The sequence below is a fragment of the Natator depressus genome, chromosome 25, assembly GCF_965152275.1.
Source record: "Natator depressus isolate rNatDep1 chromosome 25, rNatDep2.hap1, whole genome shotgun sequence".
NCBI lineage: Eukaryota > Metazoa > Chordata > Testudines > Cheloniidae > Natator > Natator depressus.
Window position 1 is genome coordinate 3522721 of NC_134258.1, and position 14117 is coordinate 3536837.

The 14117-nt window shown below is 45.5% G+C and overlaps 1 protein-coding gene across 5 annotated transcripts in view; it reads left to right on the forward strand.

The window, feature by feature from the left end:
• The first annotated feature begins 384 nt into the window (after positions 1-384).
• PIP5K1C (phosphatidylinositol-4-phosphate 5-kinase type 1 gamma) overlaps positions 385-14117 on the forward strand; it is a 78997-nt gene continuing 65264 nt past the window's right edge. For 3 of the 5 annotated variants that reach the window (XM_074939682.1, XM_074939684.1, XM_074939681.1), the window contains exon 1: positions 386-598. In XM_074939682.1, the coding sequence (XP_074795783.1) occupies positions 499-598 (100 nt within the window). In that variant the 5' untranslated portion in view covers positions 386-498. Of the gene's footprint in view, positions 599-14117 lie in introns of all 5 variants that reach the window. The other 2 variants (XM_074939680.1, XM_074939683.1) reach the window with 2 other exon arrangements.

A 14117-nucleotide genomic window follows, 5' to 3' on the forward strand; every position in this document is an offset into this window, starting at 1 on the left:
CAGAGCCGTAGCGCCGCCCGGGGCTGGGGCAGGGGGGATGTGACGACGGCTCCCGCCCGACGCCGCAGTGGAACCGGCCGGGCCGCTCGGCCAATGACAGCCTCCCGCGGAAAGCGAGGCCGTGTTGCCATGGTGACCCGGCCGGCCCCGCCCCCCGCGCTGTGCGCTTCTAACGCCCAGTCCCGCTGCTCCTGGTGACAGCGGCCGGCCCGCCGCGGCCGCCTCGCTCTCCAGTCCCGCCCCCGCCGCCCGTCATCGCCCAATGGGGGCCTCGTTTCCGTACCTGGGGCTCGCTACCTCCGCTTCCTGCGGGCTCTATGGTCTCCTTCCGCCGCCGGGGCTCGTAGGGCGCCTCTAGCCGCCGCGCTCCTGGCTCTATGGTCCGCGCGGCCCGGCGCGCTCCCCGCTCTCCTCAGCGTCTGCCTCGCTGCTGCCGTCGGCCGGAGCCGGGGGAGTGCGCGCGGGGGCGCTGCCGGGGCCTGCCCGCTCTGGGCGGCCATGGAGCTGGAGGTGCCGGACGGTGCGGAGAGCTCGGTCGAGGCCGGAGCCGGAGCCGTCAGCCCGGAGGCTGGATGGGGGGGACCGGACTCAGCAGGAGGTGAACGGGCGGCGGATGCCCTGGGGTGGGGGCTGAGGCTCTCCCCACGGGGGCGCCCGGCGGGGACCCGTCCGGGCTGAGCGCCCCCTGCCTCCCCTCAATAATGTTGCCTGGGCAGAATCCCTCAGTGGTTCGAGCATTGGCCTGCTAAACCCAGGGTTGTGAGTTCAATCCTTGAGGGGGCCATTTCGGGATATGGGGCAAAAATTGGGGACTGGCCCTGCTTTGAGCAGGGGGTTGGACTAGCTGGCCTCCTGAGGTCCCTTCGAACTCTGATATTCTATGACTCTCTCCTGTGGGGGCCCTCTTTCAAGAAGCGAGCCTGGGGCTGCTCCGCTCTGCAGGGTGGCACTGCCCTGAGCCTGCCCTGCTGCTCGCTCTTCAGGAGTTGGGAAGGGGCAGCTTGGGGTGGGGAGCCCCTGGAGCTGGGCGCTCTGGGTGGTGTGGAAGACCCTGCAGCTTGGGCGGGGAGGGGCTGTGTGCATTAAAAGTAATGTACTAATGTCAGGGGCAGTCTGGGCTGCCCCTGGGGGGCGGGGAGGGAATAGTGCAGTGCAGCAGCTTGTGGAATGGGAGAGGTGGGAGCCCCATTGCTTAGCAGTAGGACATCAGGGGATGGTGCCTCGTCTACACAGGACTGAGCCCTGGAGAATAGGGCACAGTCTTTCCTTACTGAGATGAACTAGATGGGACTGAATAGGCTTTCTCTGTCATCTCTCTTGAAAGGAGAGTGCTGGAATATCAGCAACATGCAGGGTCTTAGGGAAAAATTACCCTTCTTCTCCCAACCAAATACTAGCAGGTGACATCTGAGCCGACAAGAAGCCTGTTGCTGCCTGGGTTTGTTGGCTTTTCTCAGCCCTCCTGTCCCTGTAATATCTGAGTAGCCTCACAGGCATTTTTGATGTTATCCTTGCAACATCCCTGCACGGTCAGGGAATGGTAAACCACATTTTATAGACACTAGGGCTTTTAAATGACTTGCCCAGGGATCACACACTGAGTCTGGGTTTCAGTCCTGTGCACCAACCACAACTTTCTCTGGAAAGTGCGAATCCATTTGGCTCTGTTCCTTTGATAAACTACAATGTTATGTTCATATTCATTCCCATAGAGAATGGGATGGGAGGGGTCTCCTCTCTCGCATCCCTGGTCTTCATTGCTTTCATAGAATCCTAGGAGATGAGGGTTGGAAGAGACCTCAGGAGGTCATCTAGTCCAACCCCCTGCTTACTCAAGCTCTTCCTATGACCTCCCCCATGTAGCCCGTATAAGTTGTGAGAACCTTTTCCAGTCACAGGAAAATATTTCTGTCACGTTATCAGTTCATCTTATCCAAAGCAAGATCAGAAAGCTCTGCTTTCTCAAGGCTGCCTGAAAGTGATTATAAGGCTGGAAACAAGCTCCTGAGGAGGCCTGGCTATTGCTGATGATAATAAATGAATTTGGGAGTCTCAAACTGACAAAATCAGAAACACATTGCTGAGCAAATCCCTGTGCATCTGTTCTTGCTCGCTGACTTACAGTTCATTATAACTTTACAATTTTTAGGTTCAGTTTTGCATATGACCATGATGCAACTATTCCAGGTTGTTAAGCGGACAACAACTCCCATTGTGGGTCCCTTTCAGAGAGATGCTGAGTATCTCTGGCTCTAAAGGCTGAATTTATTCATAGTATTTAACAGAACGAGCTAAATTTTGATGTCACAACACAATGATCTGATTTCTTTTGGGTTTTTAGAGGCAGTAGAACTTAAATAATCTACTACAGAAATTGGTGGAGATGCCATCTAATGGGGTTGGCAGTGTTTAATAAGCCAAATGTTGTAAAAGGTGGTCGTAGCCACACTTCTAGAGACTCCCAGCCGGGCCATGCACTTTCTGCTTCAGTTGGTCAGTACTGCTAGGATAATGGAGGGAACAACTGCATGTGGCTTGCTGCAAGAGAGATCTAAAAAAGTAAATCAGAAATTTTTCTAGGCTTCCTTTTCTGGAGCACAGTGTGAGGCTTGTTTAGAAGGCTTTATGGCTTTTGATGCTGAGTAGAAAAAAGAAAACGCTTTGTCACAAAGCAACAAAAATTTTACTTGCTCTTCTGACTTTTTTTTTTTTTAAACCTCTTTAATTTCCTAAGAGTGTCGGAGGACAGCAGAATATTATTGTGCTGCTTAGGACGCAGCAAGGAGTCTGTGGAAGCTATGGCTCAGCTGCTGACTTAAAACAAAACAATGAGTGGATAATTTTTTTCCTTCCCCAAAAAAAGCACACTGGCTGACCTAAAGCTGTAGGAGATCTAGTCTCATTTGACTAGCACCAGGCAGATACAGGGCAAAGAATAATGTTGTCAATGTTTTCATTTGAAAAACTGCTTACTCGGTACTTACATAGCTTTCCAAGTGTTCCACATGACTAGATATAGACAGGTCCCTGCCCTGAAGTGCTGACTGTTAAAATAGGCAACCGGGAATGGGGGTAGATGGGCAGCAGACGGAAACGTTTTAAAAACATTGTCAAAAGAAAGTTTGACCTAAGCCTGACTGCATGCATTCTTCTGTGAAATATTCCCAAATGCATGGTTATGGCACGCTGTCACCATAAGGACTACACTGAAATCCTGTGAGGGCAGGGCACTGAGTGATGTAGCGGGGTGGGTATGTGTTTTGAGAACTCGCATTCCTATGAATGGGAACGCTGTTCCTTTGCTTCCAGGCATATTTTGGGATGGATACCTCCCAGATAGAACTTCTCCTTGTCTCACCCTCTGTTTCTCCACTAGCAGTTTTCCTATGTTTCCCACCATTGTAGCTGCTGTACACAAATGCTGATTGATGTGATGGTTAAAGCTTTGGAAACTCACTGCACCAGCACCCGTTGCTGCTACCATTAATGGAAGATTGCTGGTATAGACAAAAGCCACTTTGCAGTTGGATTGGCTGAGAGCTGTGCTTCCTTATTAAATGAACTTGACAGAGTTAATTAACAGCCTTGTCCAGGTCAGTAAAGGCCTCCAGAATGCATGGGAAGAAATGGCATGATGTGAACTTCAAGGAAAGAGAGGACTCACTTAGTATGCACAGGGACGTAACTAGAAGTCATGGGATGGAAGTAAGAGGAAATTTGGGCTGAATATCAGAAACATTTTTCTGGCAGTCAGATGGATTAAATTGTGGAGGGATCTCCCAAGGGGAATTTTGGAAGCTTCATGATGTCCCGTGGGGAAAAAATCACACTTGACATTGGCAAGCAGGAAGTGCTCATTCATGAGCACAAGGGTCTCATTCATCAACTTCTGCAGAGTCTGATCTTTCTTCCTCTGCTCCCCCCCCCCCCCCCCTGGTTTTAGCCATTATGGGGGGAGGGATAGCTCAGTGGTTTGAGCATTGGCCTGCTAAACCCAGGGTTGTGAGTTCAATCCTTGAGGGGGCCATTTAGCCTGGACAGCTGCATGCAGTTTTACCAAGCAGCACTTGAGGACTTCGCTCAGTTTCGCTGTGAGCGGCAGTGAAAGTGGTGAAAATCCCATTATCTTCACATGGCAGGTCTTTGGGGAAGCTCTGATAAGCAGCAGTAGTGGCAGGCCCTGGAGTTACTCAGAATGGAGTACCTGTCCCTAGAACGTGGTTGGGAAGGGTGAATAGCAATGACCTCATCCTTCTCTCCTCCCTCTATTAGCAGCATCCAGGAAGCTCTGAGGGAATGAGAAGAGTCCAAAAACTCCTTGTAGGGAGTGGGGCTCAAATTATTGGAGACCCAACTACATAATGGCGTTACAAAGATGGTGCCCCCAAGCAGGGTCCAAAGGCAACATACTTGTAGGAATCGCAGCAGTTTAGGGAGGTGAGGCCTAGATTTCTCTCTCACCCCACACCATCTTTCTGATCTCTCTATCTAGTTGGTGTTTGGTCAGTTTTTCAAGTCTTGCCCCATCACTTGTGACTCTTAAAAGCTAGCCTGGGGGAGGTTTAGATTGGATATTAGGAAAAACTTTTTCACTAAGAGGGTGGTGAAACACTGAAATGCGTTACCTAGGGAGGTGGTAGAATCTCCTTCCTTAGAGGTTTTTAAGGTCAGGCTTGACAAAGCCCTGGCTGGGATGATTTAACTGGGAATTGGTCCTGCTTCGAGCAGGGGGTTGGACTAGATGACCTTCTGGGGTCCCTTCCAACCCTGATATTCTATGATTCTATGACTGGGCAAAACACTAGAATCCTCCAGTGTCTAGAGGGTGAGCCCTCTATTTGTCAGGAGATGGGCTAGATGATCTAATAGCTGGATTCCATTATCTGGCTTAGTACAGTGTTTCTCACTGTCTGCTTTTCCCTCCCTGGAGACAAAGGGGGAGTGCAGGGTGGAGTCTGTTCACTCTTAGGTGTTCACCCTCTTAGCCTCCGTGGACACTGGCATTATAGCTTCAGTCAATCTTGACATGTTGGTGTTAGGGGTGCTGGTTAGAACACTATTACAATGAAGTGTTCGCTCATTGGTGGAAAATCTCTTCCTCAGCCTAAAGATAAAATCATAAGTAACTTCACAAGGGATGTGGGAAATGGTTTTATCCAGTGAGCAGATTAAAAAGCTGAGATAAGTCTACCTGCAGGCCAGAAACAGTTCAATCTTTCCCAATGTGGTGAAAAAGAAAATTGGAGAGGTTGCTCTGGGAATGGAAAGATCTGATAAGCTTGAGGAAGAATCAGATATAAACATCATCCCACGTGTGATGAAGGTTCAAAGCATGGTGCTGTGGTGCATGCCCACTGCCCTTGGAAACGGTGCCAGTTAAGGTGATGGTGGCTAGTTAGAAGACCCCCACCCCCAGACCCATTGACATTTTATAGACCCTCTGCAATAGCTTCTCCCTAAGTCAGCCCAGTACATAGCCCATCTGTGGCAAATTAGAAGAAAGCCTTTGAACTAAAGTTATAACTGGTTTAGCAAACTAATTGCCCCTTTAAATGAGAATAGGCAGGAAGTGAACACGAAGGGCAGGAAGATTTCTAGTGGAAGTTGAGAGCTGAGGAAGGACCATAAGAACTAGAGACTTTCCGTCTTAGCACTGAGTATTCTAGCCACTCTTTTAAAATATTTTGGACTTGATTTTTTTTTTTACTAACACTTTGGCTTAGCCAGCATTGATCTGTATGTAACAGCTAGTTGCATAATCCAGTACTACTACTTAGCATATGTGCAACATGCCTCAGGTGGCACGTGACCAGGATTCATTGCCAAATTTGGTCCGCAGGCTGGATCATTAGCTTCCCTGTCCTGCGCTGGGTACCGACTGGCAGTGCGGCGTGAACACTGATTCATACCCCCCAAGCCAGTACTGATAGGACTGAATGAATTGCTGCTGCTGTATTCCATTCAGGGAGCTTTCTTATAGGTCTCTGAAGAAGTCTTCCTTAGAAAATGATCTGAGACTGTACAAGTAGTGTATAATTTGAGCCCAATGATTAAAGCAATTCACTCACATGATTTATGTGCTTCTGGCAAGAGCCCGTAATCTGATTAAAATGTGAATTTTCCCATATACAGATCTTGCAGTATAAAAACAAAGTCCAACTTACAGTGCTAGCTCTCTTCATGAAAGCATCTTTCAGCTGAAACAAATTAAATCCAGAAATAGCTCTGACATGGTCATGTGATATTCCGACAAAGGTTTGGAGTACTGTGCTCATCAGGTGCTGCTTACATCTTTGTCACTTCTTATTCCCATCCATCTCTTTGGACTGCTGAGCATGTTCCTGCAGGCCAGAATTAATTTGCAGGAGCCTGGCGGGTGCCTTTCTTCTGGCAGTGGTGATGTTGCACCTTAGTATTTTCTAAGAGGCTTTTTTTCCAGCACATGATTAGTTCCCATCTCTGTGCATGTGGGAACAAAGAGCTGTTCAAGATGTAATAGACTTGAAAGTCACATTTGTCTGAAAAGATTGCCTCTACCCTAGTCTCGTGTAACTACAGCAGAGATGGCTAAAACTGAAATTAGAGGGAAAACATTTTTCTGCCTGTCAGTGTCTATACTTGGTGCATAGTCAGTTGCACTCTGATTTGTTGACTTCTTGTCTTGAGCCTTCTCTTCCCCAGTATTTACCAGTAACACAGTAGCAGTTGGAGTTTAGCTCCAGGAGCTTGTCTCCTGTTTCTAGGATCCCTGCACTGAGGTGGGGAACAGCAGAAGCTAGGAATCACTTTCTTCAATCCCAAGACATCTTTATAGTGCTGGATTGCAATGGGAGCTTGGTGGGTCACAGAGCCCCCTTTGTTCTCTAGACCCTTCTGATGCTAGGGAATATAAAATCTGGGTGCCAGGGAGCCCCCTTCTTTTTTACAGGCTGTGGAGCAGAGAGAGCTTGGGCAGGGACTGTGGGAGAAGTAGTACTTCAGTTTCCAGGTGTTCTTTGCAGGTCCTGGAGAGGAGGTTAGAAGAGAGGCTTTGCCTTGCAACTCCTGCTGAAGATGCAAATGCATGGAGGCAAGAGGAGGGGTGAGCCCAAGTACGTTTGGACCCGTATAAATATCAGCAGAGCACCTGGAAATCCTATCTATATTTTTTCATAAAGGAGTCTTTTAAAAAAGATTAAAGGGGACTCTATCAGAGTGTTATTTTTACTTAATTTTTAAAAGTCTAGGTGACTGTCCTTTAATTCAAATACATGGCTTTCCCATGAGATGCCGTGTCTTGTTCTGATCTCCTGACAGCTGTGCAACCTGCATGAATACAACTGAGAGCAGAACTTGTTCCATTCTTAGCCACATTAATAAAGAGTTAGTCATGCACTCAATAGGCCCAAAGTATTGAGCTTGTTCAGTTTCATGTGCACAGAGCAGGATATGAAGTTGAACTGGTTTGATATATTCTAAAAGAGCTCTCATTCTGTGGCTTGAGTTCCCAATAATAAATTTACATTAGGTACCTCTGCACTGCACTTTACTGTTCCTTAATCTAGTTGAAGAGACTTGTAGAAACAAAATATTTTCAGGTTTCAGAGTAGCAGCCGTGTTAGTCTGTATTCACAAAAAAAAAAAGGAGTACTTGTGGCACCTTAGAGACTAACCAATTTATTTGAGCATAAGCTTTCGTGAGCTACAGCTCACTTCATCGGATGCATTCAGTGGAGAATACAGTGGGGAGATTTATATACATAGAGAACATGAAACAATGGGTGTTGGCATATATCCCACTGGTAGATGCACAGGTGAACGAGCCTCTGATAGTGTGGCTGATGTGATTAGGCCCTGTGATGGTGTCCCCTGAATAGATATGTGGACACAGTTGGCAATGGGCTTTGTTGCAAGGATAGGTTCCTGGGCTAGTGGTTCTGTTGCATGGTTGCTGGTGAGTATTTGCTTCAGGTTAGGGGGCTGATTGTAAGCAAGGACTGGGCTGTCTCCCAAGATCTGTGAGAGCGTTGGCATACTGTGTCCTTTTTCTTTTGTAGAGAAGCAAAGTGGGTGTTGTAAATGGCTTGTCTAGTTTTTGTAAAGTCCAGCCACAAGGAAGTTTGTGTGGAAGGTTGGTTTTTTATGAGAGTATCCAGTTTTGAGAGCTCATTCTTAATCTTTCCCTGTTTGCTGTAGAGGATGTTGATCAGGTGGTTCCACAGTTTCTTTGAGAGTGTGCCATCATGTGCTGGCAATGCCCCTCTGCCATGTCCATTGGTCAAACCGGACAGTCTCTACGTAAAAGAATAAATGGCCACACATCAGACGTCAAGAATTATAACATTCAAAAACCAGTTGGAGAACACTTCAATCTCTCTGGTCACTTGATTACAGACCTAAAAGTTGCAATTCTTCAACAAAAAAACTTCAAAAACAGACTCCAAGGAGAGACTGCTGAATTAGAATTAATTTGCAAACTGGATACAATTAACTTAGGCTTGAATAGAGACTGGGAGTGGATGGGTCATTACACAAAGTAAAACTATTTCCCCTTGTTTATTCCCCCCTACCCTCCACCGTTCCTCAGACATTCTTGTCAACTGCTAGAAATGGCCCACCTTGATTATCACTACAAAAGGTTTTTTCCCCCCCACTCTCCTGCTGGTAATAGCTCACCTTAAATGATCACTCTCATTAGTGTGTATGGTAACATCCATTGTTTCATGTTCTCTATGTATATAAATCTCCCCACTGTATTTTCGACTGAATGCATCCGATGAAGTGAGCTTAAAGCTTATGCTCGAATTTGTTAGTCTCTAAGGTGCCACAAGTACTCCTGTGCTTCTTGAAAATATTGTCACTGTCTGTAAGTCTTTGGCAAAGCAAATTGCTTGCCCCGCAGATCCACCCTGTATTTACAGCATGTTGGTTGTGTACCTGCTTTGTACTCTTTCAGTACATGCACAAGCACCCACATGTTCTCTCTTGTGGCATGGAAGATTCCTTAATGCAGATCTGTGGCATGCCAAGCACCTTACTGCATGCAGCTTTACAATTCCGCTATATTGATACCTTTTATGATGGCAAAACATCAATAACCCAATACAAAGATAAGTCAGTCAGTTAGTGATGTCCAACAAAAGGCTGCTTGATGCTGATATTAAATAACAAAAATCCAAAAAAGGAGGTGATGGAAAAGCCTGTAACTTGCTTGGTGGCCTGTGTGAAATGAGTTTAGCTTTAATCTATATCACAACTAGTGCTCCCAGCAGAGAGCCCAAAGATTGCAGACCCAGAGATCAGGGTTGACACACACTAGTGGGAAAGGCTTTCCTGCTGTGCCTGACCTATTGAGAAGTAGAGGGCTTTAGTCTGTAGAAGATATCAATCCAACACCTTTCACCAACACTGAAATCCTGTGAACGGTCTAAGAGCCAATAGTGCTGTCTTGCCTTCCTTTAGGCAAATATTCTGCTCCTAGGGCTGTGTGGTGTGTTTTTGTGTTGGGTTTTTCCAGTGTTGTAGGTAGCCTAATTAACCTCAGAACTTCCTGGGGGACGTTTCTAGTAATAAAGAAAAGGCCAAAGCCGACGACAGTAGCTTTTCTCACTTTCTCTTTCTCACCCACATATTTAAACAAAATCTCTTCAACCTATAATTAGGTGTACAGTAGTTGTTTTCCGACATGTGTTCTTGTGGCTTCTCCAGGTTACATGTGAGTTTCCTCACTGTCTTGTGGTGAATAACTAGACTGACTCAGTGTGTGTGGTGGGTAAATCTGGAGGATTCAACATGTTCCCACCAATTTATGCTGTTTGGAACTGCCAGCGGTGCTCAACCGGCCTCTTTCTGTCCTCTCTAGATTGCAGAGGCGACTGCACATCCCTGAGCAGTTCCAGCTCCTAGTGAGCTATTTACTGTCACTAATTTTTTCCTACAATATTACCGAGTAAAACAAAATGCCACTGCCCTTCTGATTCTGTTATATCTAAATAAGTGAAGCCAATGAGTGACTCTGTGATATAAATGGTGTTCTTAAATATTTACTGTAGAACAGGAAAGGGGAACGATTATTTTATAGTATTCAGACTGCACATGCAGTCAAATTTCATCTGTAGTAAACAGTGCCGACTAGAATTATCCCTCTGTACAGTTGCACGGTTTTTCTGTCACTGAGGACCCAATGTCAATAAATGAAATATCACAGTGCACAGCCATCTGTATAGTGCTGAGAGTGCAAGTCACGTCGCAGACTATTCAGGATGGGGATGTGCTCTTCAGTCTTGTCTCTAATTTAGAATTAGCAATATCTGCAATAGTAATATTAATCTGCCTTTTGGCATGAGACTATTGGCTTAAAAAATCTTCATGTAAGAAATATTCATTTGGAAGTGGGTATATCTACCCGTTCATCTGTAAACACTACACAGAAAAGCAGGGATAAATATTGGCAAACCAACGGGTAGCTGTGTGCTTCCTTATTGCTTATGAACTTGTCTGTCCCCAAGCCAATCTTGTGACAAACACTCTGCTTCTGAAATGATCTGTAAACAAGCTGAGCATGGGAACTTTTCAGACAACTTGAACACAGGGCAAACAACTTTTTCTTCCATTTTGTGGAACACTATTCTAATCTTAAATTAGCAGGATGTCAGTTGACCACAAGATGAGCAGTGTCATCTTGTCTTCAGTGTCACTACATGGCTGATGATCACATGGTTGAGAAAAGCTTCAGTGGCACTAAAACTGTCAGTGTTGGACATAAAGTGAATATCCAGCCATGCCACCTTAAGGACCTAGGTAGCGATCAATCCAAGTGGTGCTCAGTCTGCAAGAAGGCATGTCCCCTTGGGATTTTCTATGATGATGATCTTGTCATCTTTCTGGTCTGTTAAGACCTAGCATGCACTTGGTACTGTATCTGGTATTTATAAAGCACTAATAATGCACTTGTATTGTACTCAAAGCTGGGTAGCTCGAATACATCTTCCTCCTTTACTGTATAACCTTGTAAAAGTCTTCACAACATATGGAAAAGATTGTGTGCCTATTAATAAACCTTAAATCCAAACACTGATAACTAGACAGTCAGCCTTTGATGCTTTTACAATGGAAATTGCGTTAATTTGGATTTCACCAAAGCCATGTCTACACTATCAAAGCGACCCATTGTTATAAGGATTGTCAGCAATGAGTGCAGCTAAATCATCTTCAGCACCAGGTGAACTGCAATGATTGGCTAACGCTTGTTGAGTCTACTGTACACTAGCGCACAAGTGTAGAGTGTGTGTGTGTGTGTGTGTGTGTAACTTTTGAGATACAACATTTAAAGGGGCATGGCCACTTGAAAGAAATCACGTTTGTCTGAAAATAGTGTGCGCGCAATAGTTATAGGTATAATTTACAATGGGTACAACTGAAAGATTAAGTTGTTTACTTTGTATTGTCAGTTTCACTGTTGCCTTAGCATGAAGGCAGACTGACTATGCAGGAAGGACCCTCATATGCAGAGCCGGTAGCACCGTCTATAGTTGAAGTTGCCAGCACTTACCCTGATAAGACCCTGTTGTTGCTTATATAATTTTGCCAAACGCTCAACTATTCGGGCTGAAATTTTTCATTGCCTGCTCTGCCTCAGGTTGATATTTTTTTAAGTTTCAGCAACTTAACTTCAGCTGATCAGCTGCTTGAGGATGAGGTTAAGGGAAAATAGTCTTGTCAATGTTAAATTATTTCCTCAGTATTCTCTTTGGAGTGCTCTAGCTCCTCCGTGCTTTGGATTAAACTTAATTCCATCCAAAGGATGGACAGTGAATGAGACAAAGGATTATAGGAAGAAAAATGATGTCCTCTTATGTCTGAGGCACTGAACTGGGACTGAGGAGAGCTGGGTTCTGCCCCCATCTCTGCCTCTTCTATGTGGTGGATCAGACTAATATAATAAAGATTTGTGGATCATGGTGGATAATCAGCTGAATATGAGTTCCCAGTATGATGATGTGGCCAAAATGGCTAATGTGACCGTTGGATGCATAAATGGGAATCTCCAGTAGGAGTGGAAAGGTGTTTACCTCTATTTCTCATGGTGTGACCACTGCTGGCTATAGAGTCCAGTTCTGGTGCCCTCCGTTCAAGAAGGATGTTGGTAAATAGGAGACGGTTCAGAGGAGAGCCATGAGAATAATTAAAGGATTAGACAGCATGCCTTTATAGCAGGGATTGGCAACCTTTGTCCCGCGGCCCTCCAGGATAAGCTCCCTGGCAGGCTGGGCCGGTTTGTTTACCTGCCACGTCCGCAGGTTCGGCCGATCTCAGCTCCCACTGGCAACGGTTTGCCGCTCTAGGCCAATGGGGGCTGCGGGAAGCGGCACGGGCTGAGGGATGTGCTGGTCACTGCTTCCCACAGCCCCCATTGACCTGGAGTGGCGAACTGTGGCCAGTGGGAGCTGCAGTCGGCCGAACCTGTGGATGCGGCAGGTAAACAAACCGGCCCGGCCCCCCAAGGGGCTTACCCTGGTGGGCTGCGTGCCAAAGGATGCCAATCCCTGCCTTATAGCATTATTCACAAAGCTCAATCTATGTAGTTTAGCAAAGAAAAGGTTAAAAGTTGACTTGATTACAGTCTGTAAGTACAGTACCTGCATGGGGAACAAATGTTTAATAATGGTCCCTTCAATCTAGCAGAGAAAGGTCTAACACAATCCAGTGGCTGGAAGCTGAAGCTAGACAAATTCAGACTGGAAATAAGGTGTAGATTTTTTTTTTTTTTAAATAAGTAATTGACCACTGGAATAACTTACCATGGTTTGTTTTTAGAAATACAGCCAATCTTGATTTTAAAAGATCTTCACTATGAATTATTTTGGGGAAGTTCTTTGGCCTGTATTATATAACTCAGACTGGATCAGTGGTTCTCAAACCTTTGTACTGGTGACCCCTTTCACATAGCAAGCCTCTGAGTACAACCTCCCTGCCTTATAAATTAAAACCACTTTTTAAAATATATTTAACACCATTATAAATGCTGGAGGCAAAGCAGGGTTTGAGGTGGAGGCTGACAGCTCGCAGCTCCCCATGTAATAACCTCGCGACCCCCTGAGGGGTCCCGACCCCCAGTTTGAGAACCCCTGGACTAGATGATAACAATGGTCTCGTCTACCTTGGAGTCTATGAATAAGGCATATGCACAAGGGGACTGAATGAAGGATGCGTGGACAACCCCAATTCTGCCACATTCTAGCTGTGGAGTGCTTTGCAACCCTAACCTTCTCTTGTCATAGCTTATTACATACCAAAAAAATTCTCAGCAGTGGAGCAGAATAAGACTGTATGTATAACATAAAGGTTTAAAGGTATTCTCGATTCTTTTCAGGACAAGGACATATTATTTAAAGGGGATGCAGTGAGACTATTAAAGTTTCAAGTTGATTGTGTCTTTCTAAGCTCGTAAATATTCATTTGTCTTGAGTTGTTGTGAACCAGGCAATCTTGCATTAACTGAAGCAACCACTGAAATAACAGCATAACCATATTTTTAATACCAGTCATGTAATGTCTATAGCAATGAGAGTTTAGTCAATAAGGATGGTATGTGGATTTTCACTTTTGTTTAGGACTCTCTAGAAACTCAGGTAATTGAGGTCACTTTAGGCCAAATTGGGGAGCTTGGGAATTGAGTAATTTTGGTACATATTGTATTGGCTAAATCCTTTTGTGTTGTGTGTGAGTTATAAAGTCAGATGAATGCTTCCATGCAGTGGGCAGGCTTGAGACCTTTTCATCACTCAAGACACATCTGTAAAATCAGTTTATCATCACACAGCTCCCAGCAGATCGCAGTGCCTTGAAGTGCTAAATCTTATCGGCATGCATTGTAGTGATAGAAATAACCTGTATACAAAGCACTCTTACTGTGTTAACAAAATTGGTAGGAACTCTGTGGTTACAGCAGATGAGATAAGACATCGTTAATATTTCATTACTGGTGCTTTTTTGGAAATGGGATGAAATCCTGGCCCCATAGAAGTCAGTAGGTGTTTTGTCACTGACTTTACTGGGGCCAGGACTTCACCCAGGGCCTTCAAAGGTTAGGGAATAGGAAGAAAAACTTCGGTCCTGGCACAAGTCCTAGAAATGAA